The 27,888-nt window shown below is 45.2% G+C and overlaps 1 protein-coding gene across 2 annotated transcripts in view; it reads right to left on the reverse strand.

The window, feature by feature from the left end:
- Window positions 1–27,888, reverse strand: part of SEC11A (SEC11 homolog A, signal peptidase complex subunit) — a 238,851-nt gene that overhangs the window by 204,642 nt on the left and 6,321 nt on the right. The window contains exons 1-2 of one of the 2 annotated variants that reach the window (XM_069624751.1): window positions 11,732–11,753; window positions 2,994–3,103 (exon numbers count right to left, since the gene is read on the reverse strand). In XM_069624751.1, coding sequence (XP_069480852.1) covers window positions 2,994–3,103; window positions 11,732–11,734 — 113 coding nt within the window. In that variant the 5' untranslated portion in view covers window positions 11,735–11,753. Of the gene's footprint in view, window positions 1–2,993; window positions 3,104–11,731; window positions 11,754–27,888 lie in introns of those variants that run through there. The other variant, XM_069624750.1, reaches the window with a different exon arrangement.

The raw sequence follows: 27,888 nt of genomic DNA on the forward strand, positions 1-27,888 counted from the left end.
AGTGAGGAAGGCAGAGAAAAAGTGAGCAGGGAGCTAGCAAGGGAGGGTGAGCATTTGGCAGCAGGGGATGTACTACAAGTAACCAGAGGAGAAGACAATGGGGAGCAGATGACAGAGTCTGAGGTAGGGTGGGGAGTGCAGGGTGTGTGGACCTAGGTGCTAGGGAGGAGCCGTTCCTTGAAGAGGAAGGTTGTGAGCGCTTTCCAGAACTGAAGAAGCGAAGGGGAAAGTCTGATGTTGATGGGGGAAGAGGTTCCAGAGTCTTGGAGCATTGACTGAGAAGGCCAGTCTTCTGGTCCTTTCCTTCATGCACTGTCACAGTTCAAGTCTGCACATTGCTTTACTTCTGGTGGATCGCAGGCCTCCGCAGATGAAGTTTTTCAGCGAGATAGCCAGTAGAAACAAAAAAAAATACATGCAAGATGACGTGAACGCAACAGCTTCAGATTAGAAGTACGTACAAGCAGAACAGGCACGTCATGTAAATCAAAAAATGTATATGTGGGAAGGTCAGATGAACATTTGGTTAAAGGGAGGAACTTGTCAGTCGGAAATAAACATTTGAAGACAGAACTGTGGTTAATGTAAGGCAAAAGCCCCAAGTTTCGTTGGAACACAGGGTACACAAATTCATTATTTAGAGTGCCGAAATACAGAAATATGGTAAACATTTGGATCGGTTTGGAGTTTCAACACCCATCAGCACATGCCAGCATAGTTAATGGTAAGAGATTTTGGATGTTCTAGTCCAAAACATCTGGAGATCATCAGGCTGCAGAATGCTGCTCTCAGCCGACCATGGAATTAGGACGGAGGCTCAGAATCAGGGTAACACATTGAAAAGGAAAGAATAGTTCAATTTGGAGGACCCAAATGGAAGGAAATTTCATACGGTTTTGGGTCAATTGAAAGAAAGTGCTGTGTTTGGTGCCTTCCTTGAAGGAGAAAGTGCAATGGGAGGACAGCCTGACTTGATTAATCGAGGCACAAGTCAATTTAAAGAAATGAGTGGCATTTGGAATTGGGAGGGGGGTGCAAGATACAACCTCGCCATTGATAATCACATGGATACAGCGATTGCAAACCTTCATTTATTGTTTGAGGGTGAAGTACTGGTGCAGGTATCCATCAGCAAATGACAATTAACTCTTACCAAGTAAGAAAGGGCAAGATGCGTGTATGTGGAGAAATGAGTGAGTGAGTTTAGGAATAGCTAGAAGCCTGCAACTTGAAATGTTTACAGCAGAACATTTAACTACAAGACTATCACTGGGGTGCAACTAACACAAGGATTTAACCATGAACAAATCTGTATTTTCAGGGGAGGTGCCGTTACCTGACAAGCGTGGTTATGTAGGCTAGGGAAGTGCCGTGTGGAGCTTGAGGCAAGTCAAAGTTTCACTTAGCTACTACGCTTTGTCGGCTGCACAGGCAAGACTGCCCTGTGGGGACTCAAATAGGAGAGGTGGGTGGCCATGTGGCCTGGATGGGCCATCCAGCAGCAGGACGATTAATGCTGAGAGCAGGTAGAAGCAGTGAACAAGGGAATGCTTGGAAAGGGGCAATGAGGGTGCAGTTTCAACTCAAACCAGTGCATATGGCATTGTGGGTACATATCCAAGCAGACAAAGAAACTGCTTTACCCTCAACCTCTCAGGCACATTTAATATCAGAATTAATTTTAGTTTACAGATTGTACTTGGAATCCGGGCAAACAACCACAAACAATTACTGAAGGAAAGCCCAAATACATAAAAACAAATACGAATGAACAAATATAGGGACTCTCCAGACAATACAACAATAGACAAAAACCATGAGTGTGGTATGTGATGTTGAGTTGCCGTTCACACAAGCCAACAGAGTGGTGAAACGTCATAAACCTTCAACTGTTATTGCTCCAAATAATTCTACCATCCCTCCAAACAACCACTGATTAAAACGGAAAGGAATGCCGAGGCAAGCCTAGACTATTTTAGAGTAATTCAAATAGGTGCACATGCAAAGACTGTGGAAAGAAAGGGCCAAATTGTGCCTGAAACGTCTGAAATAGCATCACGTGACAAAGGCCCTGAAATAATTCCACCTGGTGTCGAGGGCGGGATTTTAAACACTGACCAATAAATGAAGCCTACTGGAGAAGAGTCCAGTAGCATTTACAGAAATTGGCCCAAACTATGTTCTAAGAACAGTCGGCCAATGCAAACCTTTACAAGGTATTGTCTTTTAGGCAGCCTTGACATGAAGGCAGAACGGGCCAGAGTCTGCCATTACCAAAAAATAGATCTAAGAGCACAATATTTATTTTTGCTCAAATTACTTCTTAAAGGAACTGAAAAATAGATGGAGCTGGGGTTTCCCCACATACAAATTTCATTAGATTCTAACAACTTTTTATCTGCGTTAATTAAAATGGACCACCCATCCTCTGAGGAGGACTTTAGGAAAATCCCAAAACACAAATGTATTACAGGGCAATTTAAACCAAAGGAGTTTCCATATTCATACGTACAGAAGTAGGTTATTAGACAAAACTTGGACAGAAAATATTGGTTGATTAAGCCCACAACAACTTTCACACCAGCCGAAAATAGCTTCTTGGTGCCAATGATGCAGACCACTTACAGATTGGGAGGTGGGCGGTTGTTACAAAAGTATTTTGTAGACCTTTTCTCAAGAAAATACGCAAAACGGGTGGGAATGGCTACAAAGTGACAATAAGACGTGGGCAAACAGGGAGGGCGATATACAAATGTTCATCAACAGCTCACCCACAAGCAGAGTGTCATTTGGGTGAACACTTCACATGGCATGGGTGATTAGTAGGTGAGACGGTAGGCGTAAAAGTCTAATGTGTGTTAAGTGTTTCAAATGTGTTTGTGAGTCACTGCTATTTGGGTCTCTTCCACTCATCATCGAACATTACTAAACAAATCATGTCAAAAGCTGGATGTATTTATTGAGAATAAGAAAATAGGAATGAGAGCATTTACCTGAGAACCACCACGATGGGACTTTCGCTTCCAGTAATTACCATTAACCCTTTCCAGATCATTAACGCAGACGAGACAATCATTCCAAAATTTAACACCTGATAGTACAGCTGGAATAAGAAAAGGAAGCATTAGGGCAAGAAACAAATACAGATCTGATTAGCAATAAAAACACAAATCTTTTCACAATCTATTTTCAGCACAATGTTTAACCTCAAAAGAAAATGAAGATTACGCTTACATTTTTAAGTCCCAAAACTTGCAACTCGTCCTCGTGTCAGTTCTTACTAAACGGGATCACCCCATGCGCTTTGCAACAGGCCCAATGGTTGCTTTGCCACCTGCCCTTTTCTCCAAAACACAACATTGCCATTTCGCTGAGTGCCACATATAGAGCAGTCATATGTTGCCCATCAGAGCAGTCACCAATCTAGGTGAAAATGAAGCCAAGCAAAGGGGTGACGGAGTGTACAGTTTCAATGTCTGCAACGAAGCAGTGTTTAGAGGGTCAGCAGTAACTATGCATGTATGTTACCTAAAACAGGGCTCAAAATGTGCAAAAGACATTGGCTAGTGGCAACTGAATCTTGGCGAGTACGAGTAGATACTGTGTATGTGTAGTAGCGAGGTGGCAAGTGACTTTTTGGCTGGCTCGTAGCTTGTAACTTCACATTTTCCCTCGCTTATAGGACAAACACAGCTAGGCAGCAATGGAGCACTGCAAAGGGAAAATGCAAGTTTTACAAAAAGATGAAAATCCATTCCAAGATGGCCGCTGACACCAGGTAGACGTGTGTCGACGGCGCTCCTGTCCCTTCAACCTTTGTGGCAGCTCCACCACCCCTTACGCGTTGGAGAGCGGAGAGCTTGGGCGGTTTGGACCCTCCCCCGCGCTTGAAAGCGGCAGTGGATAGCAGCAGAGTTCGTCAACCCGACATACACCTGAATGGGCCTTGCGTAGGAAGGCGGGAAGGGAACGGCGTCCCCGCTCCCGCTTCCCCCCCACGCAGTGGAAGTAGCAGAGCAGTACAGGGGGAGCGGTCGGAGCCCCGCTGTATTGGGCCCCCCCTCACCGATCAGCGAGCGAGGGGATCGGCGCGTCCCTGCGCCCCCCGGCGGGCTGCGGCAGTCAGACCCAGCCGCAAGGAGGAGGGAAATCGGTGGCCCCTGGGGAGCCGCGCGGCCAGCAGACGAAAACACGGCGACGCCCATCACCGGGGCCCCAGGCGAACGCCGACACCGGACTAGGCCGGGAGCAGCCCCCGGAAACCTCTCCGAGGCAGTGGAGCAGCCCGTTTTGACGGCGGCTGGAGGCGCGGCACCGAAAGGCAGTAAGCGGCGGGGGGTGTGGGACTCGTTTCGCGTTGACCCCTCGGGTTGGGAACGGCTGCGGAGGGGAGGCCTCTACTCTCGGCACGGAGGACCCCCCACCTACGGCATTGTCAGGGGGTGCCCGGGACTGAGGATCGCCCCCCCGGGGACAGCGCAGAACGGGGGCACCTGGGACTAACATCTGCCCCCCCCACCTGGCCACACGCTGAGACACCGGGGTGCCCAGGCCCGACACCTGCTCCCCCCCAGCATAATACGGAGCGCGCCAATGCGCCGAGAAACGGTAGGGATCAAGGCCGAGACGTGCACCCCCTGGCATAAGGTTGGCCTAGCCCGGCTGACAGTGAACTCAGGAGAAGGGGGCAGACGGGGCCCTGGTCCCGCAAGCATGGCAGCCAAAAGCAAGGGGAACAAAGGGGGACAATCCCAGGGGGAGGCCCCCGGCTACATTATAACTCTGTGGGCAAGCAAAGATGCAGCTGATCGCCGAGGGACCACACAGGGGGGAACCGTGGAGCCGGAGCACACGGAGACCTCGGAAGCGGCTGGATCGATCTCGCGGCAGGACTTGCGAGGGGAGCTGCTCTCACTTCAAGCGTCGCTAGGGAAGACATTCCAAGAACAATTTCAGCTGATCCGCTCGGACATTAATCAAGCAATGGCGGAAATCAAACAAGAAGTGACTCAGCTGGGGGAGAGAACTGATATAGTGGAAAAAGGCCTGCAAGAGGTAGGCAGGGAAACCATGGAGAACAGCGAAGCAATCGAGAGGCTCGACATGGCAACGCAGAACTTGGAAATTAGAATGGAAGACATGGAAAACAGGTACCGCAGGATCAACATCAGGCCGAAATTTCTGCCAGAAACGATACAAGATAGGGACCTGAAGGAGACGGTTCAAGGGATATATGCAGAGCTACTGGGGGAGCCCTCGCCTGACCAGATCGAGCTGGACAGGGTCCACAGGGTGGGATTCCTCAATAAGAACCCTAAATCCAGGCCGCGGGATGTTTTAGCTGCATTTACAAGATATGCTCAAAAAGAAGCAGTTCTCAGGGCCGCCAGACAAAAAGAGCCGATCACCTTCAACGACCAACGCATTGAACTGTACCAAGACCTGGCTAGCAACACTCTGCTCAAAAGGCGACAATGGGCACCACTCACTGCCAAACTGAAGGAAAAGGGGGATCAGGTATAAATGGACCTTCCCCTTCGGCCTAGTCTTCGAATGGGCCGGCTCCCAGAGGCAGATAACCACGATGCAGGAGGGGGCGAAAATACACCATTTGGATCTAGATCTGGACTTGCACGAGGGCCGGAGGGTGGCGGGCCCGAATGGCTCACAGGAGGCAGGCGGCGGAGCACGACCCAGGCCATGGGAATGGTCGATGGCAGGCGAGGGGAAAAGGAGGAGACCCGCACGGCGAAGGCCCCCCCGGGGGGGGGGGCAATGGAGCCTGCAGAGGAGGAGAGTCTCAGGGACAAGGAGGACTGACTTGATGTTCGATTGATCTTAGGGGGTGGTGGACAATAAAAAGGTTGTATTGGAACACGAGGAGAAGAGAAGGAGCTGCGAGCAAACATCATGGGATCTCTAAGAGCAAGGGAGGCTAGTGAGGAAGGGAGGGAGGCGGGAAGGCCTAATGTTAAGGTCACCGGGGATTGGGAGGGGGGTGGAGGGGGAAGGGAGCTGGCAGGGGGGGGTTCTTTTCAGGTGCTGTCCAAGGGGCGAAGTAAAAGTGGTTCACGCTCCAGAGGAACTATAGGAGTGCAAACAGGGAGAGTAGAGGATGGGACAAGGGGCCATGATAGGCGAGAGCGCCAGTTTCTTCACAATTCAAATGGGTAACACATAACATCAGGGGCCTCCATACTCCGCAGAAGAGAAAACAGTTGGAGCAATTCACAAAGCGGGGTAAACCAGACTTTCTGGGGCTGCAAGAAACGCATCTAATCCGGAAAGATCAGAGCCGGCTGAGAGGGTTTGACCAGGTATTTCAGGCGTCCGGGCCCACGAAAGCGGGAGGGGGGGGGGTGTCACTGGCTATCAGAGGCACCGTGAATTTTCGCATGGAAGACACCCTAAAAGATAAAGAGGGTAGATTTGTACTTGTGAAAGGAAAAATCGCCGAGGAGTTCTTCACAATAGGGGTCATTTACGCGACTAACACGGGGCAGGGCCACTTCCTCCGCGACCTTATGGGGAGAATAGGCGACTGGGCAAGGGGCCAGATAGTCATAACGGGCGACCTTAACATTGCATGGGACAAAGCTAAGGATAGATCAGGAGCACCTAGGAATCGAGGGGGTGGGGCTGTGGCCTCGGCCGAACTAAGGGATAAAGTGGCGAACATGGGTATGAGAGATGTCTGGAGGGAACTGAAGGGGGACGCAGACGGCTCCACCTTTCTCTCCGAGGTCCACAGGACACAATCTAGAATTGACTATATCTGGGTCTCGGCCAACCTGGTGGGTAGAGTTAAGGAGGTGGAGATGGGGCCCTTTAGAATAGCTGATCACAAAATATTGTCAATGCAGCTGGAACTGGGAGTGAGGAGAGGGGGATTATGGGGCTGGAAATACCCGGATCACTTATTGAGAGACCCTTTGGTAAGGGAGGAGATAGAGGGCAAGAGGAGAGAGTTCTTCAATAACAACAAGAGAGGGGACACAGGAGAAGGTACAAGATGGGATGCATTTAAGGCTACGATGAGGGGAGAAATCATTGCAGCCAAGGCACAAAGACAGAAACAGCTCCAGGCACTGGAGTCCCGGCTGGAGGCAGAGGTCGAGGAGGCGAGGGGTAGAGTGGCAACGAATCCCAGTAGGTTCAATCAGAGGGACTACAGAAGGGCGGTGGGACAGTTAGCGGTCCTCCGCACTAAAAAGGCAGAGGGAGCCCTCGTCTTTGTGCGGCAAAGATTCTATGCCAGGGGGAACAAGGCCGATGTACTGCTGGCCCGCCTCCTTCGGGGAGCCACCTCAAGTAATACAATCACGGCATTGAACTCAGACATAGGGGGTAGGGTCACTCGAACAGAAGATGTTCGAGAAGCCATGGCTGAATTCTACGAGACCTTATACACATCGCAACACCCCTGCAACCAGGCCCAGGAAACATTCTTGCAAGATGTTAACTTGTGCACACTAGAGGAGGAGGCCCAAACCAGCCTTCAGCAAGACATAACGGAGGAGGAAGTGAGAGGGGGGGGGGGGTCATCCGGAAGCTACCCGCAGGGAAAGCCCTGGGCCCGGATAGGTACTCAGCGTCCTTCTACAAGACCTTTGCGGGGGTGTTGGTACCACAGTTGACCTACCTCTTCAACTCCTTTAAAGATAGCGGACACATCACTCCATCTATGAAAGAAGCCAAGATCTCTCCGATTCTGAAGGCGGGCAAGGACTCTCTCGAAAGATCCTCCTACAGGCCAATAGCGCTCATTAATGTTGACGCCAAAATATACACTAAAATCCTAGCGAACAGGCTTGAGGGGCTCCTCCCGGATCTGATCCAAGATCAGGCGGGATTTGTGAAGGGGAGGCAGACGGCAGATAATATCAGAAGGGTGGCCCATCTAGTGGAAAAAGCAGAAAAGACTGGCACCCCGGCAGTACTGCTTTCCCTAGATGCGTAAAAAGCGTTCGACCGGGTGGAGTGGTCCTTCCTCTATGAGGGGCCTCGGGCGAGGGTGGTGGTCAACGGAACCCTAACTATAGCGTTCCAACTCCAACGGGGCACAAAGCAGGGCTGTCCCTTATCGCCACTGCTTTATGCGATCTATCTGGAACCCCTCCTACAGGCAATCCGGGAATCGGAAGGGATTCAGGGGATACCGTTTGGGGGGAAACAGCACAAGGTGGCGGCCTTCGCAGACGATATGCTGCTCGCCCTGACCAACCCCATAGCATCGAGTGAGCGATGCAGGCTATTGCTAGAGAACTTCGGCACAGCATCTGGCCTGCGCATTAACATGCACAAGTCCGAATTAATGGACCTGACGCTGTCAAGGGAGGAGAGGGAGCAATTAAGAAGGTCAACGCCCTTTGCCTGGCGCCCGGGCGGAATCACATACTTGGGGGTGAGAATCACTCCGACTCTTGGGGGGTGGTATGGGGCGAACTATCCCCCTCTTTTGCAGAGAATCAAAAAGGATCTCATTAAGTGGAGGAACCTCCGAATTTCCTGACTGGGGAGGCTGGAGGCAATAAAAATGGTTACTCTCCCGAGACTCCTTTACTTCTTCCAGGCTATTCCCCAGGCAGTTCCAGCCAGCTTCTTCAAGGAGCTCCGGTCGATAACGAACGAGTTTATATGGGAGGGGAAAAGGGCAAGGATCAGCAAACAGCTGCTTATGGCACCAAGAAGGGGTGGAGGACTAGCACTTCCCAACTTCCGTCAATACTACGAGGCAGCCCAGCTAAGGGTGATTAGGGAATGGCTTCGGGAAGGGGAGGGAAAACACTGGGTTAAGATGGACAGAGCAGCCACGCAGCATGCATTGGGGGAGGTCCTGTGGCTACCCAAACACCATCGGCCAGGCCATATGTACTTGAGCTCTATCACCAGGTTGGTCGCGGACAATTGGGACAGACTGGTCCAACGTAAGGAAATCACAACTTATCCATCCCCATTTACTCCTATCTTCAATAATAAGGACTTTACCCCCGGGCTGGAGGGAGGGGCATTCAGGAAATGGCGAGACGGAGGCTGCCGGTGGGTGCGAGATATGTTCATAGGAGGGGAAATTAGCACTTTCGTGGAGTGCAAAAGGGACTTCGCAGTGGGGAGGGCGAAAGGCTGAGATACGCTCAATTGCGGCATTGGCTCCTACACCCCACGAATAGGGAAGCGGCCATCAGACCGCCAACTCCTTTTGAGAAATTCTTGATGACCAATGATGGCTCGAAGGGCCTCATCTCGCAGCTCTACAAAATCCTGGATGACGCAACCCCTAGGCCGCAATGGGCGTATATGGGAAGATGGGAAAGCATACTGGGCAGGTAAATAGAGGAAACGGAGTGGGAAAAGCTCAATAGCTTTCCCCAAATTGGCGAGAGCCTCGCAAACCCGGGAAACATGGTACAAGATATTGTACGGGTGGCACTACACTCCGGCTCACCTGCATAGGATTTACCCAGGGTCATCAAGAACTTGCTGGAGGGGATGCGGCCAGGAGGGGACTGCGGAACACATCTGGTGGAGATGCCCAAAAATAGCCCCGTTCTGGGAAGACAAACAGGCAATGGAACAAGCGTTTGGGGCAGAGGGAGACATAGCCCCGGAATGGTCTCTATTAGGATTAAAGCCAGCAACAGCGACAGGCGGCCCAAGGGGTAGGGAGAGGGCGAGGGTGATGCTCACTCTGGCGGCAATGACAATCATCGCGCAAAGATGGAAAGGCGCAAGTGTCCCAATGTTCCAAGACTGGCTATGTAAAGTTTGGGAGTTAGTTGCAATGGAATGGGCCTCCTATGCGATGAACAACGCAATACAGGACTTTGCAAGTGAGTGGGAGGAGGTCCTTGCCTTTCTCAGGGATGACTTTAGGATTGGCTGGCGCCCACAACGCCTGAGACTCCTGGACCTGGATTGACTCCGAATAAACGCTTGGTTGGGACGATTAACCACACGATTTTGCACCAGCACCGAGGGGGGGAGGGTAGGGAGGGGGAGATCTTTGGGGCTTGTTACAGTTGTTGGAAAAATTTAATAGAGAATTAAAAAAAAGAAATTTTAAAAAAAAGATGAAAATCTCCATATCCAACTCCTTGGCTGGCTTGGAGCAACACAAAATGAGGGTTAGACACTGCATGGCCCTGGTGCTCAACTTAAGTACTCAGCAGGGTATTCAGTTCTTTCTGCAAAAACCGTTAGAGCAGTCCAGGTGTGTAGTGGGACGTGGTCCTACAGCGCTGACGCAAAAGAGAAGGGCGGTCCTGTTATTTTTTGCCGGCATTTGTCAGCACCCAGCAGGTTCGTTTTTCAGATCGTTATTATTTGTCGACAGATGGAAATTGATTATTTTTTTAATGAATCAAATCTATAGCAGCATGCTCATTCATCAGAGAACCATCTGTACCTTTCTTGCATTGAACTAATAAAGAAAAAGAAAAGAAATATCCACTCCCAACCTGCAACAGCTCCTCTGGCATGGGTGGGTAGATGCAGGGGGCGTTGCTCCAACCGGGGCCATTCGGTTTTGTTGGCCATCTTCATCACCACATAAACGCAGGAATGGATGGATGCGTCAAGGGAAATTGTGGCCAAGCCCACAATTTCTAGGGCGGCTGGTTTGTGTTGCCCAGGGCCATTTAAAGCCCAGCAGGGACCATTTTCATGAACTTTTCAATGTGCACTACTACACGAGGGAAGGAGATGAGCGAGGAGACAAAAGAGAGCAGATTTGGGGGATTGAGGGGGGAGCATACCAAGGGATAAGGTGTTTCACAAACAAATAAAAAGTGAGTCATATTGCAAAAAGAGTTTGATTGCGAACGTTTTTTGCAGCTCGACAAGCACACAAAGTTAAGTATCAACCACGGGCAAAAGGCAGAGGCTGTTGGCATGATTTCTGGAACACGACCATGTCAGAGTTCTTAGGGGCGGGGGTGTTATTAGTGGGTTAATATGCATGCATCTACATACGAGTGTGTGCGCTGTGTGTTTTTGTTTGTGTGCAAAAGAGATCAAAGAGTGGGAAGAGGAGAGGATCTTGCGGGGGTTGTGAGCGTGATCACAGACAGATAATTGGTGCACTTCAGCATATATTACAGTTGCAGGCAGCCCAAGAGGAGGGCCCCCCCCCCCCCCCAACTACCAGTCCGTATTGGGCTAGTTGCAGGGGCAAGCAACCCTAGAGAAAGCCATGTGTCACCCAGTATGCAACATCTACCTGGAGGGGCTGGGGAGGCGAGGAGTATATTGTGCCAGATTTAATCCCAAAACGAGAAGCACACTGTCGCATTAGTCCATTATACACGCCACAATATATGCTTTAAATGCATTCCAACATGAACATAGATTTTGTAGAATGGATGGGCATTTCTGAAATCATTGTTTGGAGTATGAAGGGGCACATAAAAAGAACAATTATATACTGAACTCCAATTAATAACATTAACGTTAAAAGTACAACCGGCTCCAGTTGCCTTGTAAATGTTAAGTTTGTTTAAACCCAAATGCGACATATCAAAACTATTGTTAAGGACTTACTTGTACTGAATCATATGGGAGCCTCCTAGTGATACATTTTGGTTAAGTTGACTTCTTAGAAAGTGGTAATGGCTGCGCAGTTTCTCAACTATACTTCACTTACATTGCAGTCAAAACACATTTATGAAGGCTCATAATAAGATGGATTTGTTATTAGAGCAACAAGCGAAACCAACTGTAAAAGCTTTCTTACCATTTATGTATTTAAAAGGGAGCCTATGACGGCCATTTATTTTTGGGACGAAACTCCTTAGCCTGAAACGCATTACCCAACTACATTTTGGGCAATTCACCCCTGCAGCCAATGTTAGAACCTGGGCAGATGACAAAGAAGGAATATGTAAATGTAATGGTATTTCCATTGAAACCAATAGGCACTCTTGTTCTTTCCTTGTTATTATATACAACAAAAAAGTATTTGATTCAGTTATTGACGGCAATGTCATGTGGCACATTTATATCAGTTATTTGCAAAACAATGTGTGGCAGGCTAAACTTTAGAGCATTTTATCATTGCTAGTATGCATACCCGCAACAGACAATTAAAAGATGCAATCTGATAATTATATATACGTGTCATGTTTTATGTATTTATGAAGTTACTGATTTTTATAGACTTGCTAATTAGTTGCATGTTCACGTATATTCTTAAGGTTTTTGTGGGCTTGCTCCCGAAATAACTCATTACCATCATACGTTTTAAAATGTCCTTTACATGCGCCCTAATACTCTTTATCTACATTTCCAAACACATAGTAATGTACTTGGTGTTGTTTTACGAGTGACAGAGCAGGCAGAGCACCATGTTGGGCTTAAAATAAAGATATAGCTGGAGCTAAAGCAGCTTTTCTCTGTAGTCCATCAATAAGCAAGGGATTTCTCAGGGCAACTAAAATCTAACCTCCGAAGGAGATATACTAGAACACACTTGTAACATCATACTAGGAAGAACGTTGCTAGTTGCAAGCTACTAGCAAGCCATGCAGCCCCTCAATTCTCTGCATCACAAAATGTCTTACTCACCAATACTCAATTATCACACGCCAATGGCTAGTGCACATTTTGGGGCCGGTTGATATTACCAAATGTGCTTTGAATATTTTTTTAAGCGCATTCTAATGCTCCTTTGCTTACATTCTATAAGGAATCGAGGGGCTTTGTTCCTTCTCCCCAAGGAGGAGCCCCTTTCTGTAAGGCTAGGAGTTGAGCCCACTCTGCAATACCCTCCTTAAGGGTACAGCAAAGTGGGACCTCACTAGGATGCTCTCCCCATTTGGGGACAAGGACTCCTGTTCCTGTGAAGAAATCCATCAGGCTGAACATACCATTGCACGTATGGGGTGCCTGGAAACACAAGAGAGAATATAACTTATGAGTGGGACTAAGAAACTGCAAAGAGATATCGTTATCCTGAGAAGGGCAATTTCCCTTTAAATAAAAAAACCCACTGCAATGGGATGAGTAAGTTAGGGAGCATGAATCCGAAGAACAAAGAAGATGAAACGAGAGGAAACGCAAGTTTAAAATTTGCCTGCAAAGATTGGACGGGACGCCAAAGACACAGCAAACCCATAAACCAAGAAACCCGCTAGGGAGGAGCCCAAGCACCAGCATAGGTAGGGGCAGGACCACAGAGACGTCTCTGTGGTTGACCAACGGTACCACAAATATTGCAGATACCGCAGAGCACCAAGGAACAGTGTGTCCATGAAGCCAGTCAGACAATGAGAAGAGGAGCGAGAGAGAGATGGCACGTAGACGCGAACGTCAGGAAGAAGACAACAGCATTGCAGAGACACAAAGAGAATGAAACACTGAGACAGAAACCTCCCGAAAACAGTCTCCTTGAAGAGGGATGGTAACCGGGATGTGCAGGAACACTCACAGGAATCTTTATAAACACAGAGTTAAGAATTTGGAAGAGTTAAACTTGAAGCCACATTATTATGACCATCAGTTAACTCGCCACAGTATACAATATGAAATGAAATTAGAGGGATACAAAGACAAATAAAAGAAATAGTCTCATACACTGTTAACTGATTTACTTCTTCCACTGTGACGAGTTAACTCATAAAAAAATGCAAAAGCTACCAATTCAGGAACAGTCTGAAAAGAAGTCGGACAGTAAGAGTCAGTGTAAGACAATACTCTGGAAACGGGGGAAAATAAAGTGTTATCCTGTACAAGAACAATATACTACTGAAGAAAAAGAAGGTATGACTCAGAGCTTAAATACAGAAGCCAAAAACAAAATCTTAACTTGACTAAGGAGAAGCCAAAAAGGATTCAAGAAACAGAAAATTCAGCATCCCACATGTTGAACTGAAGAAGTAGACACGAGAAGTCACAGACTATTTGCGGATCAAATATTAAAAGGACTGGTACTAGCAGTACCCCAGGGAGAAGGGAGTCACTCTCCTACCTTATGTTAGTTTCTATCAGTACTAGCGTCAGTTAAGGTAGTTTTGGACCTTTACCTGTTTCTTTGGACATTCACGACTGACCAACAAGCACCTTAATAATTAAGATAGGTAGGCATCACCCATAGTTTAGGTAAAGTGAGGCTGCCTACGTTTATTTTAATAAAAAACAGTCCAGAGTGTGTGTCCTCTTCGGCACAATTTACGGTCAAGTATGCATGAATGCATGTATTTACCTGCCCTCATAGTTTGCATCACCACCCCTCACTTTTTTTTTTTAAATCACTGTAACACCAATTGTCTGAACCTTTCTAGCTAAACCAGTAGACATTTCCCAGCAGTAGTTGCACCAACAAGAGTCAAGAGCACTGGTGTAGAATTTGGCCCAGGAAATGATTGGCTTTTAATATTATGTAGTATTGTACTGCGCACTGCTGCCACTTGCAGACTCTTGGCGCTATGGCAGTTCTGCAATGGAAGGAGGGTGGGAGGTTGTTAGTGGGATTGACAGGGAGAACAACAAGAGCTTTGATGTGCTGTTGGCAGCTTCAGTTCGGAAGAACTAGTCACAGAGTGTGCAGTTTTGGTTAGTAACCATCATGTGGTGTTGAGGTATGATATTGCATGAGTGCTTTGGGTGTACTTGCGTTAGGTTTCAGGTTGGGTGTTGTGACAGGGGAAAAGATCAGGCACAGAACTTTTAAACTATGTTGGGGTCACTTGGAAAAGGCCTTACAGGGTCATGCAGCACAATCTACGCTACAGTTGGGGAGCACACACAACAATAATCAATGAGAAAGGATGGAGAATTGTAAAGGCTCCAGAGAAATCCTAGCCAGGGCTTTAAAAGGTACTTGAAGCATTCCCTTTCTCATGTCCAGTGAATAAAGAGCATTGAATGCTCACATGGCTAGCATCCTTCAAGGCAGCCAGTCTTTTTAATTGTGTTAATTGTGTGATTTAGCTTTATCCAGTAAAAGTTGTACACATCCATAAAAACACGATTACAAGCAATTTGTATGCATAAACAAAAAGATATCCATTCAAAATATTTCAGTTTACAAGATACACAATTAGTTGTTTAAAACAAATCTTGCTCAAAATTATTCACAGCATTCACAAGTTGCTCACTAGGTTCTAAGAGCAGAGTCCACCACAAGTGATCCCAAATAAAAACAGGCCTTTTTCTAATCGAACATTACTTCAGGACAGGCACAGTCTATGATTACATGTCTTAAAGTTTAGGGGAATATATATGTGAGTGAGAGAGAGATTCCAGATAGTTGCATCTACTTTTGACCACAGCATGTTCTCCTCTACCTCTCAACCTAGGGAACAATATTTGTTTGTACATTTTAATCACTGGGGCTAGAGAAAACCGACCATACTTTTTGTCAAAGACTCCGAGTTGGGATGCCGCTGCAATAACTTAACTCCAAAGACTGGTTAACCGAACCCACTGATGCCTTCTCTTTGAATAGTATCCCCAAATAGTTAAACTCAGACACCATCTTCTTTGTCCCTCCAAATGCCAACAAAAATTAGGTCTCCCAGACAAAGGCTTACACCTATTCATAATCAAGACCTTAGATTTAGGGATGTTGATGTGTAATCCAAGGTCATTAAGGTAATCACCCAACATGGTCAGGGATCTTTGCAAGCTCATGGCGGTATAATCTGAGAGGACCACGTCAACTGCATATAAAAGTGAAATTTAATTTGAGACTGGTGAGTAAAAGTGCACCTTCATGTTGTCTGCTTTCCCACAACCTACCGTGGCACTCATCTTTCAAAATCGCTGGGCTATGGCTAAGCTTTTTTATAGTCGTGCATTTTTTCAATTCTTACAAGTGCCGTATTTTAAAAGTTTTCATATTTAAAATGTAAACATTTTGTTAAAAAAAACCATTTTGTTTGGTCTTTATACGTTTATTTCCTGTGCGACCGATGCTTAGCCTAGCATTAGTCACAATTGTGATTTGTTTCTAAACTCTTAATGGCGTTAGTGGCTTAAATGAATAGCAATTACCTGCATCTTAAAATAGAGAAAACAGAAGTGGTGGGGGGTGGTCTGGAGCTATGGAGATACACCTTTTGGCCTCCTGATTTAAGTCCATGTTCTAGCCTCAAAGATGTTGTGAAAAATGTGAGTGAAACTATATTCAAAACTTTCGATGAGTGCTCATCTCAAATATGTATCATCCTCCTGTTTATATTATTTAGAAGTGCTTTATCAATGTGTCCCTTTCTGATCCATGCCGCTATTATTTAAACAGCTACAGCATTAATTCAATCTCATTTGGTTTAAGGCAATTCTCTGCTGCTTGGAATGACGGATTACTGGTGTAACGGCCAGCAATTCTCCAGAATGCTGCAATGAGTAATTTTCGGTCTCAACCAATATTTATCTCAGTTGATAATTAATCATCTTCACTGGCTTCTGGTGTAACAGTCATTTTAAAACACTATGCTTTACCTACTTGCCTTTCTCCCTCTGCACCAGTATCATGGAGGTCAAGATTAAAGGTCTGGGTACCACTCTGAACCATAGATCCCAGTTCATTCTCCGAAATGTACTGTATGTATGTACGGTCAGGCCTTTCAATAACAGCACCTAAACTTGGAGGGAAAAAAAACATATGGTGCAGTTTGCACACTCTATAAATAGCTATAACACAGCATGCACACCAATATTGGGGCTCAGACGATTTTCAGATTGGGACTTTGTTTAGGATGGATAGTTTCCTAGTAACCAAAGATGGTAGGGGTGAAACAAAAAGCAGGAGAGCTGCATACAGACAAAAAAGTGAAAATACAAATACACTTGGACTTTAGGTTTACACCGATTTGCAGTTGGTGGAAAAATTAGGCCTCATTATGCATAATTATAGCAAACAAATGCTTCAAGCCGACAAAACTAAGGAGTCATTTGAAAACAAAACATGGTGATCGGTAACAAAAAAGCAGTCAGCCTTTTGCCAAAAAAAAAAAAAAAGCTAAATTAAAATGCTGCTTCCATGACCACACGCTTTGAAAGCTTATCACATTGCATACTATCTAGGCAAAAACAAAAAGCCTTTTACTGATTGCATACAGGCCCTATTCCAGTAGATATGGTCCAGCCCTTGTTGTAACTCATCGTCCTGGAAATATGTAGTCATGGATTTAGAATAGGTAACCCTGGGATTAAAAATCAGAGATTATATAGTTAGAACCAGGAATAGACTGGCATCTCCCGAATGGAATGAGGCATGCATGCAGATGCTGAGAAACTGATTTTTTTCCCCAGCAATACTTGCAGTGAACTGGGTAATGCTTAGTGGCAGTGCAGAAAATAAATGCAAAACAATTCTACTGTCAGAGACAGATTGCCACTGCATAGCCTACCTGTCCTTGGATATCAATACACAATTGATATCATGGTTAAATCCAGTCAATTATCCCTACAGTTGGATGAGGCCACCAACGTTTCAAAAGGAAGCTCATGTCAGATATTGTCATGCAACTAGAGCAGTTTTTGGTTTGCAAGAGAGCCAATCAAGCATCTGAACTCAGACATCCTCAACCACCTCCTGAATTCAAGGCCTTAAGCGGGATTCTGTGTTGGTTATCTGCATTGATAGTGCTCCTTAATGTGTGGCACGATTACCAGCATTTTGTGTGGACGGACTGCATGATACACTGGGATGCTTTGGCTTTCCAAAACATGACCCATGAACTCAAGGTGCAGACTTCTGTGGTAAAGCTTGTAAAATGTATTGAGATGCACCGCACAACAGCCGGTCTCTTTGCCGTCTTTGCCAGAATATATCTGAAATAGGAGTCAACATGTGTTTCACGCAGATGTCAATTGATAACCAAGGGGAAATTGATTAAGTGTTTGGCATCCCCACCTCAATTTGGGAAACCCTTACATAGGAGCTCACAATAACAGTTGGTAACCGATTAACAATTTGACTTAACATGTCGGGGGGGGGAGGAGGGGGGCCTGCCTTCAACATCGATCAGGCTCTACTTTTGACTCCACAGGCCAGCTGGTGACATACAAACATACATTATGTGACAAATTGTATAACCGATGCATTGGGACACGAAGATATTTCATGCACAATGAGTCATATGTAAAACTAGCAGGTGTACCCTTGCGTTGCACGTTAATTCCTACTTCAGTCCTAGTTTGAAGTTTATTTAATTAACTAAACCAATGCTTCTTTGTACACAATATTGCTAGTCTTTCCGGTAGGACCTAGTGTGAACAAATTGTTTTTGTTTCCAACCCTGGAGCAAGCCACATAAAGCGGACCATGAGAAAAGTATGAATCCAGTAAATCGGTTCCAGCTACTTTGAGTTGGAGCGTTGAGATTGTGCAGGAAATTTACTGGTGTCCGGATCTAAGCCGAGGCAGCACCGAACTCAACATAAGTGTTGTACATTTAGGGCTGAAACTGGCAAACTTGAAGTGCCATACCTGTACGTGTACGGCTGAGGCATGCAAGCGTTGTACTGTTGAGATGGCATACATTCATCAACTTCAGTGGGAAATTAAGTTTCTGTAATTATCATGAGCGATTTGCCACAATGCGTCGTCGTCATTGTGGACACTATTGAAGAGACATGCACCGTTTCCTGCCACCAGCATTACTACAAAAGCGCTGTATTATTTCACCTGCATGACTTCAAAAGTGAGGCCACTAATCTCAGCTAGAATGATAATAGTGTGGATAGTTTAGGAACAATGAATGTAGAACTATGGCAGAACTATGGGGCGAAGAGCCATATGGTAGGGGTCATTGCAGACCGTTAAAAAAATAAATACATCCAGAAAATGTACTTTTTACATTGTCTGCACCGTGGAACCTACCCACATGGCAAATTTCAGGTTTGTAGCATGTTGGGAAGTATGCTGGACATTTAAAACAGATATATGTTATAGTGTGCATCCCATGAGAAGTTAAATTTGCAACTCGCTATGTACCAGCTCCTGGTTACTAATCACTAGCCCCCCGTCCCCCGATTACTGGGTGATGTCGGACACCCAGGAGCTGCTTTAAGCTCCTGTTCAAATAATTATTTCAATACATGTCCATGAATAGCTCAAAGATGACTGGAAAAGATTGAGTCGTGGGAGGCTTTCCCATGGATCATGCAGCATATCAATATGGATACTACGACGTGGACAAGTTAGTGTCTGTCCTGTAGGTAGAAGACATACCAGTCAAGAAAGAAGTTGGCACAGCCAATAGAGTCGTGTAGTCGATTGCATCCAAGTCTGCCGAGAGGTTCAGCATGTCCAGAAGACCTAAATCCCCCTTAATTCATGATATGGCATGCGTTTCTATGCTTCAGCTGGAGAGACCTTTAGTTGACAGAACAGACCCGTTTATCCATGTAGCTGTAAGGATATGATGATTTCAGAGACCTTCACCAGGAAGGGAAGGTTAGCGATTCACAAGGCTTTTGAGTCTAGGCACGCAGTAACTAAAATGACAAGATGTCCTACATTTTCATTAAGTTTCAAACCTATTCAAGAACTTTATTTTGATTTTAAAAAGACATACCAGTCATACCTTCGATAGCAACAATGATGAAAACACCTTCATATTTTATATTATGGGATTTCATGTTTGAAGTGCAATCATGATCTAGATTTTTACTATGCCATCAAGCCCATTACGTAGGTTACGTTTTTTCCTTCTTGCCGAAGAACACAAGTACATTTTCTAAAGGGTCAAAACTGCTCTTCCTGGATCCGCAATTTATAAAACGAGGGTACATGTAGGAAAGATCCCTTATGTATAATGGATTACTGTGCAGGCGCATACTCAAGTGTAAGCAGCTGGTCAGCTTCTATGCTCACTCATAAGGGCTCTCAGAAAAGAATGCACTCTTCAGATCACACCAACAGACAAGCGGTTGCAAGAAACCCATTTTGAACTAGCCATCAGGGCTCACACCAGGACTCTTCCTTAAGGTGCTGTACTTGGGCTACATGAAAGACTTCACACTCCGAGTACAGGAGATGCCAAGTATGGGAGATAATCTAACAAACCACAACATGAGAGACTATGTGTACACAGCAAATGTACTCAAAGTTGCACAAGCTTGAGAAACAAGGCAATGTCAGGGTTAACAGGCAACTTTGTACTTAATTATCTAGAGAAAGGCTAAGAAAGGGAGGCGTTTCCATCCATCAACTTAATAGGCAAAGGTGCACTGCAGGGTTATATATGGATGAGGGGTGAGAGAAGGAAGAGTCGATCTGATGCAGAGAGAACATAGAACCCACGAAGAAGCAACAGGTGTGGTGAGAAACCAGGCTTGAATGTACAACTTGTGGGCAGCAAGATGAACATCATTTTCCAGATTGAGAAATAGGTTGTACGTTAATGTCAAGCATCCATTAAACAAGAGTGGGTATGTATGTGCAGTGCTACTACGGCAGACAAATAGAATGGTGTTGGGGAGACCCGCTCTCATCCTCAGTATGCCACACCACCTTCAACCTTACCACCATCAAACGGGAGGCTCTTTCTTGGCACTAACAGCAGGCCCTAGAGGATCAGCACAAGTTGGTGGGCAAGAGCCCGAAATTGGATGCAGACAGTCTGCAGACTAGCAGACTTAACAATTGCAGCATATCATATCTGTGAACTACAAAGGGGAGTAAAAGAAAGACTAGGCCCAGACTCTGCAGCAGCAATGTGTTGCCTATGAGCTGCGAGTTAGAGTAAAGTGAGATAGCGGATCATGCACATATGCCAATTGTGCCACTTGTTTGGGGCCTAGGAAACTGAGTATTGGGCTCTTGGCACTTAATGGGCATCTGTAAATGACAATTATTTGGCAGAAGGTTCACAGGAGGCACCGACTTGTGCAAATGGCAAGGTAGACAACAGCATGAGCAAGGGGGAAATCTCCAGAGGTCCCTACTGTGCAGGTAAACAGGCAAACCCATGCGCCCTACACCTCGATGATAGTCAAAAGCAATGAGTTGCTGAAAGAGTGGAACGAGGGAAGAGGCCCTGGACGGAGCCGTAAGAGAATTGGTTCATGCAGCAGAGAGAAATTATATCATAGAGAAGGAGGATGACTGTTGCAAGTTGAAATGCCCAGTTATAAAATAAGTGGAGGGAAGATCACTAAACATAGCATGCAAGGCAAGAAGTTAATAATTGTTGCAAGTTACAAAACCCTGCTACTAAGTAGCAGGTAATTACTTCGTATGCAAAAGGATGTCTTAATAAAAAATAGATATGAAGCAGTACTGTAAAGATAAATGCACAGTGCAAAGTACAAACGCTGGGTAACCTGATATCCTGGATGATTAGCAAGACAGAAATGCCCAACCCCAGGGGTAAAGCAAGTGGCTCATTGTCTCAGAAGCAATAAAAGAACAAATTGTCGCATGGCATGGAATTCAGAAAGACAGCAGAAAACGCTGCAGGAATGTACAGTAGTTGCATATGCTCTGTAACGGCACAACAGGCTACAAAGCATGGCATTAGACGGAATCTGAAAATGTATATTCTGGCCAACATAAATCACAAAAACTACACTAAGTCTGAATATGAAATACAGCATCATTGGGGGAGGGAGGGTGAATTCTGTAAAGATCGAATGAAAAACACACACTTGGGGGAATTTAACAGCCATAAAACGATGTCGTAAATGCAACCAAAACCCGTACATTCTCGGAAACGTAAAAACCTCGAATCAAGAGCAATACAAATGTAACTGATGAGAACATCAAAAGTCACTGAGAAAGAACCCAACTATATTTATTTTAATAAAAATTGTACATCATGTGTCAATATTCTGTTGGTGAGAACGTATCACATCACAGACTGCAATTTGAGAAATCTCACTGGCATTGGCTAGCGTGGATTTAGATTCACCCACCCAGGGTGATCAGTTAGATAGGAATGCGATATATTGCGAGTGAGCTCTACTTTTGTCCTTTGGTATTGCTAAATCGGGTCTCAAACTCTACGTACCTGGCGTTCCTACACTTAAAATGATGCCTCCAATTGTTACATTTCATCACAGCAGATTTCACTGATTGGAGTCCTCATGTACTGCTAGTGATGTAAACCAAATGCAGTGGCAGGGATTTATTACATTTTCCCGCTCCGGCTTGGCAAAGCTGGACACTTCAGCATAATGGGTTCAGCATGGCACCTGGGCACAGGTCCCTTTTTTTTATAATCTGCATTGTATGACCAGAAAACGGCATTGCTTTTTGTTGGACAAACTTTGAAGAACGTTTTGATGAATAGAATAGGGGGACATTTCCCTTCAATGGTCAGGTTTTAAAAATCAGCCTTGGTGTAGCTATTGTCTGTGACCCCAGCCAAGCGAATACGACAAATGCACCAATAAAAGATGCCCACAATGAAGATTTATATTCAACTCGTCTCATCGTTTGCATTTTGTACTGACGATATGATTAGGTTCATCTTGCAGCAGTTTCTACTACATGAAGGCGTCCCCAGTTCTAGTGATGTAATCATTAGAGTATCGCTCTGGTGCCATTATGCCAATAGAGAGTGATTCAGGTTACTGGAGGACGCCTATAAATTGGCATCAACATGGATATCGATTTTGAGAGTTGTGGTGCCCAGCCATTCCCCCCACTTGCCCTTTTTTGGCGTACCCTGTTGGCTGCAGCCACCACGGGCACAGGGACCTGTGCGCCGAGATAGTCGTGCTTGCTCAAATATAGTGTCAAACGAAACACAAGAAAACAGTGCTTTGTTCAACAGTATATTTAAGCAAATACTAGCCACTTAGTACATGGAGCAATCCAAGGAGTGAACGCCTCATGCACAAAACGGTTGCTGTGTCCCACATGCTTTGTCTCTTTTATGCAGATCGGATGTAATAAACAAAAATCGTCATACTCGGCACACAAAAGTATATAAAAGCCATACCTCCAGTAAGAGTCTTACGAAAAGGGGTTACTGAAGTGATTGAGTAGTACTCATCTTGCTAGACCCTCTCTGCTGCATTTCACACAGTAGACCATCAGATATGCTGCTCATCAAGGGTCAGTAATATATTTCTGCAATTATCGCAGTACTCTTAAATTAGGCAATTGTGTGTGTGGACCTGTGACATTTAGACTAAATCAAGAAGACGATTGATCACCCCTTGTGTTAAAAATATATGTTTACCCTCAAGGTGGCAAAAACATTTTGAAAAAATGGCTCTCAAAATAATACATTATATTTATAACAAATACACACAAGGGGTAACATGAGGTGGCAGCAAACGCCACCCCATTTATGGCCAAAGAGAAGAAAAAGTTCCTTGCAAAACTACCCGATTAAGTTGCTTTCATTATCAAGTAATCTGTTCATTAAGGACGTGGTCAGAGGTAGAACTGACCCAGCAGCCAAATGCAGCTAAAGAAATGTTTCAGGCGGTGTCAGAAGGAGGCCATGAGATTTTCTGAATTTATTAAATAATGTCTAAAGTCGGGAAGGAAATGATGCACATACGGCGAGATTGGGAAGAGGAAAGTGGGGAGACAACTGGCGATGGGCGAGGATGCAGAGATACCATAAGAAGGTGTCAAGAAATGGACAAATCAGCTGTACATTACACACAGGGCATTTATGACCCTCCCAAAAAATAGCTACGTTTACAAATGCCACTATACAGAGATGCCCGAAATGCGGGGAGGCGGATGCTGGTATGACATGTTCTGGGCGTGCCCGGAGATAGCTAAAGTAGCACACCTCCTTGCTAATAAAGGCGTTAAACTGTAAGTGGACTCTCTGTGGGCGTGTATGGTAGGGGGATTTTCGAGACCGTGCAAACTTAAGCATGTGAGCAAACTTAAAGAGCTGGCTTACATTCTTGCCAAGTGCAAGATAGCTGCGAGCTGGAAGGTGAGTGGGAGACCAAACGCAGAAGCCTGGTGGCGGGAGCTCCTGAAATGGACGGATGCTGAAACAGTGGTGTGGAGGGAGGCGGTGGGTAGGGTGGGATAAAAAAAAAAAGAGGGGGAGATACTTACAGCTTGGCAACATTTGGTTGCATCACTGTCAGGCTCTGGTCGGGAGGAAACCGAAACAGACAGCTACTCCGATGGTGCGGAAGTCGAGATGATCACAAGTAGAGGAAGGATGTTGTAGAATTGCGAGACTAATGGGGCAACGTTTTTTTTATGCACTGGTTTAGGTGCTGTGTGTGGATTGTTTTGAAAACTAATAAAGACATTTAAAAACATTTTTTTAAAGTAATGTGTTCAGTAAGTAACAAGTTCATAGCTTTTGCTGTATCATCAACAAATATATGCCAATGATAATTAAATCTACTCTGCTGAATTGTAACTGAAAACCATCCACCTTGAAACCAATTGCCTCAAAACGACCATCTTCTTTGTTGGTGTCACGGTCCAAAATATGAGGTTCAACTCTCACCAATAACTAAAAGCAGCCTCCCCATTCCTTATTATTTACACTGCATCCTACCCAGCACTGCCTCACCCATTCGTAAGTGAACACAAAGTCACCTTTCATTGGACCTGTGATTCCCCACAATGTTGCCTCATCAACGGCTTTCTAGCTAGAAAACCTAAACAAAAAACTAATCTCACCCCCCACCCCCGTACCACCATAGAAGAGCACCATGTGCAACAGTACCATGCTTGCTAGAACGGACCACTGCCATGGTCTCCAGACCAGATTTAATCTTAGCACACATTTGCAAGATTCAGGTTGTGCAGAACCACACTAAACAAGCTACAGTCAAAACACAACCAAAACATCAGATCAGAACTCAAATGTAGCCAATGGCGGCCTTTCAAAGGAAAAGTTTAGCTAAAACCGATTTGCCTGCTACATGAATCAATTAAAAGGCCACAAAAAGGACTAATCTCTAGGTAAAACTGTTTCTTGACCTTTCAAATCACAACTAAAGACCTCACCCTCTTCTCTTTAACCTCGACGCTTTCAAATGACATGACCGCAGTGCTAAGCACTATACAAGCAACAAGGTTCTCTCAGTTACTCTGCTTTTTCCAACAACTCCTCCAAATCTTCGTTTCACCCATATGTTGGTAAACTGCCTAACGTCAGTGTGAGGCACTAGATAATCCGGACAGAATCTCAGTAGATTTCTACAAGGATGAAATGATTTGGGGCCTGGTGCTGTGCCATGACTTTAATGCAGCTATTAACCAAGGAACAGTTCCTGAGACATGGCACGAAGCAGAAATCGTTCCTAACTTCAAGAAGGGCGGAAGAAATCTACCTGGGAACTACCGACCAATTTCTTTGATAGATGCGACTGGCAAAATGTTCATCAAAGAATCATTGGGGCGCTTGCAGGCATGGGTAGAATCGTCTGGTATCCCAAGTCAATTCCAAGCTGGGCTCCAGCAAGGAATTTCTATCATCAACCAAAGCTTCCGGCTTGACTTGATATTGGAAAGGTACACCATCCTCTGTAGAGCCAAGATATACACAGTCTTTGTAGATCTTAGGACCGCTTTTGACTGCATACCTAGACAGCAGCTTTGGAAAATGCTGGCCAAAAACAACATCCCGTGGGAATTGCTGGCCGCAATTCAGCTGCTATACACCGGAAACAATGCGACAGTGAGATGGGGTCTCAGTGGGGAGCTCACCAAGACCAAGAGTCCCAGACAGGAGTATGGCAAGGGTGTGTACTGCCCACACTCCTTTTTTGCATTTACAGAAATGAAATTATTGGAAGAGATGGTTGTGTGTTGCCTAGATCCTCCTAAAATGGACAAGGACAAGTTCACGGCACTACTCTTTGCCGATGCCGCTGTACTACTTGCCACTTCCCAGATGGGTCTTAGCAATACCTTAGCTACTTTCACTAGGAAACGTGGAGAGCTATGCCTTGTGCTAAATAACGATAAAACAAAGACCATGGTTTTCAGGCACAGACTATCCAAGCGCACAAAAGTTCACCGGTACCAATTTAGAACAGGCAGTTTAGCGACTACTATTTAGGCACTAGGTTCTCTGAGAACAGCCTCTGGTCCCACCAGGTAACAAAGGTCACTAGAAAAATACAGCCGTGGGATAAGGAGATTCCTCTGAAGCCATGGGGGTGCAATAAATCCAGATCTACAGACTGCAAGCCCTTTCCTTCTCCCTATATGGAGCAGAAATATGGCATACAATGGTGAACTTGCTAGCAATAATCAAAAATAAATTCTTCAAAATCGCTACTCATGCAGCCGAAGGGTGCTACAAATGCTAGCATGCACTTGGAATGCGATCTTTGCCCCATAGAACACACCATTAGCCTGAAACACATTCTGTTGGAAAAGAATATGAACCACTCCAGAGTTTGTTAAAATATAGAGAGGTTTTCCCTCATGTCCAAGTTCCCTCCGCTGGCTGAAACACGTGTTGGAAATGAACCTGGGCGACTTGTGGGAGTCCCCAGAGAACATGCCCACAAACTCGAAGGAGCTGGTCAAAAGTGCTGGTATTGAGGCTTCAAGCTGTTACATGGTAGAAGCATGCTGCAAACGTATTACTTAAGGACCAAACAAGACTTTGGTTATGAAGCTGGACATCATTAAGCTGCGATTTGCACACACCCTCAATATTGACTTTTGTATTAATAGTCAGAGGTTAGAAATCTTTACGCGTAACTGGTAGTTCAGCTGGTCCAGAGTGCCTGAACTGCGGGGGTCAGGAGGAATCAACTCTCCACTTCTTGGTATTCTGCACAGAATCTAAATATCTTAGATCCAAATATCTATTCTCAATATTCAGGCATGCAGGCATTCGATGGACGGAAGAGGCAATTACCTACTGTAAAAGAACAGGTGATTTGAACATTGAGAACTATGTCGCCAAATACATCCACCAGTCATGGCTGAGGAGGGCAAGGGCATTAATGAATCTCACTCCCATGATAAACGAACTCTCAGCCTCAATAGGTCGGCCAACGCAAGTAATGCATTTAACCTCTGCTTGGGAAGTACAAAGTGAGAACTTGCAAGGTCCCATCCAGAGATGGCCCAATTACCTGCCAAAGTTTAAAATAGCCAATTCTAAAGTTGCATTTTTTTTTATTGTTTTTAGCATTTTTACCCCTCAATTTAGGCCTCCCATAACCCCAAGATCGATCCAGTTTCCACGTAAATTAAGATTATGTGTCGGATGCTGCAAAGGAACAAAGCAATTTCTTTGTATCTTGTGTAACTGCCCTGAACATTTTTTTTTTTTTTTTAAATGTGCTATTGTTTTTAGGTCATCTGAAATAAATGTATGGGTTGTGCGTTATGTTACTGTTCTTTCCTTTGCTGCAGCCTTTATGGCTTAGCTGCCGAATAAAGTGAGTTTTTGATTTGAATTTGATAAGCAAAAATCAGAACAAGAGGTATGTGTATGCACCACCTTATCTGCATCGCTAGCTTTTGTCCAATCTGCTCCAGTAACAACATTTTGAACAGTCTTCTTATGAGGATCATAACAATGTGTCCGTCCCTAGGCAAAACATACTAATAACTCCATCCTTTGTTTTTATTGTCTATAAAGGTACCCTGACATTTGCTTTAGTGGCATGTTGGTGATGAACAAAGAACATGAAATGGATAAATTACCTTTAAGATACATAAAGTAAAATGGAACAGATCTATGGCTTTTTCAGTATTTCATCTAGGTGTTCAAGATATTCTATATGGGAACTTGGGACTAGAGCCTAGATTTTGGTACGTGCACATTTACATTCTCACATTCATAAAATGTTCTCCGCATAAAACAAATCCATTTGAAAGAAGAGCTGAAAGCACTTAAATCAAACATCCACTATTGTCTGCCCACAACCCCATATCTTAAAGTCCACTCACTAACACTACTGTATTGCGATCCCTGAAAATCAATAATCTCCACCTGTACCACCTGCTGCCTACTGAAACATAGGAACTTT

This window comes from Ambystoma mexicanum, chromosome 11 (assembly GCF_040938575.1).
Source record: "Ambystoma mexicanum isolate Mex_15411 chromosome 11, UKY_AmexF1_1, whole genome shotgun sequence".
In the NCBI taxonomy this organism is placed as follows: Eukaryota; Metazoa; Chordata; class Amphibia; order Caudata; family Ambystomatidae; genus Ambystoma; species Ambystoma mexicanum.